This window comes from Penaeus monodon, chromosome 20 (assembly GCF_015228065.2).
Source record: "Penaeus monodon isolate SGIC_2016 chromosome 20, NSTDA_Pmon_1, whole genome shotgun sequence".
NCBI lineage: Eukaryota > Metazoa > Arthropoda > Malacostraca > Decapoda > Penaeidae > Penaeus > Penaeus monodon.
This window is the reverse complement of record NC_051405.1, coordinates 5,090,673-5,091,136: the sequence shown is the minus strand read 5'-3', so window position 1 is coordinate 5,091,136 and position 464 is coordinate 5,090,673. Positions and strand designations below refer to the sequence as shown.

The window sequence follows — 464 nt, the reverse complement described above, 5'->3', positions numbered from 1 at the left end:
GGTACCTCCCGGGAGCCCAAATAGTCCCTCGGAAAGACTCGTAATTGCAGAGGGCACGCCCTCGCCTTAAGGTTTCCCATGAAACCCCAGGGTTTTTTAGAAACTAAAAATCGACGACTTTTATGAAGTGTTCCAAGAAAGAAAAAATTGGTTTTTGGGAAAAAATGCCGTGAGGATCCATGTGTGGCCGTTGCTTGGGTGAGAGGGGGGGGGGGGGTAAGCGAAGCAATAACAGTTTTTGTAAAACGAGTTAGGAGTTAGATCTCGCATTTGATCCCTTTTTGTTATGGTTTGTTTGCAGGGGCACTATCTGGAAAGAGTACAGTGGAGCAAGAAAAGAACAGGGGCGCATGGGGATCGAATTTCCTTGGAGGTCATGGCAGCTCCCGGAAATGTGATGAACTATAAAAAAGATGAAACTGTTTTTAGTTCTTCTCTTTGCCTAAAGATCTTAAAATTTAGGC

General features: G+C 44.8%; 1 protein-coding gene across 1 annotated transcript in view; it reads left to right on the top strand.

Moving 5' to 3' along the window:
- The window catches only part of LOC119585554, an 8,144-nt gene extending 7,736 nt beyond the window's left edge, over nt 1-408 (top strand). Inside the window, exon 3 of the mRNA XM_037934173.1 lies at nt 302-408. Coding sequence (XP_037790101.1) covers nt 302-408 — 107 coding nt within the window. The remainder of the gene's footprint in view (nt 1-301) is intronic.
- Nucleotides 409-464: the final 56 nt, after the last annotated feature.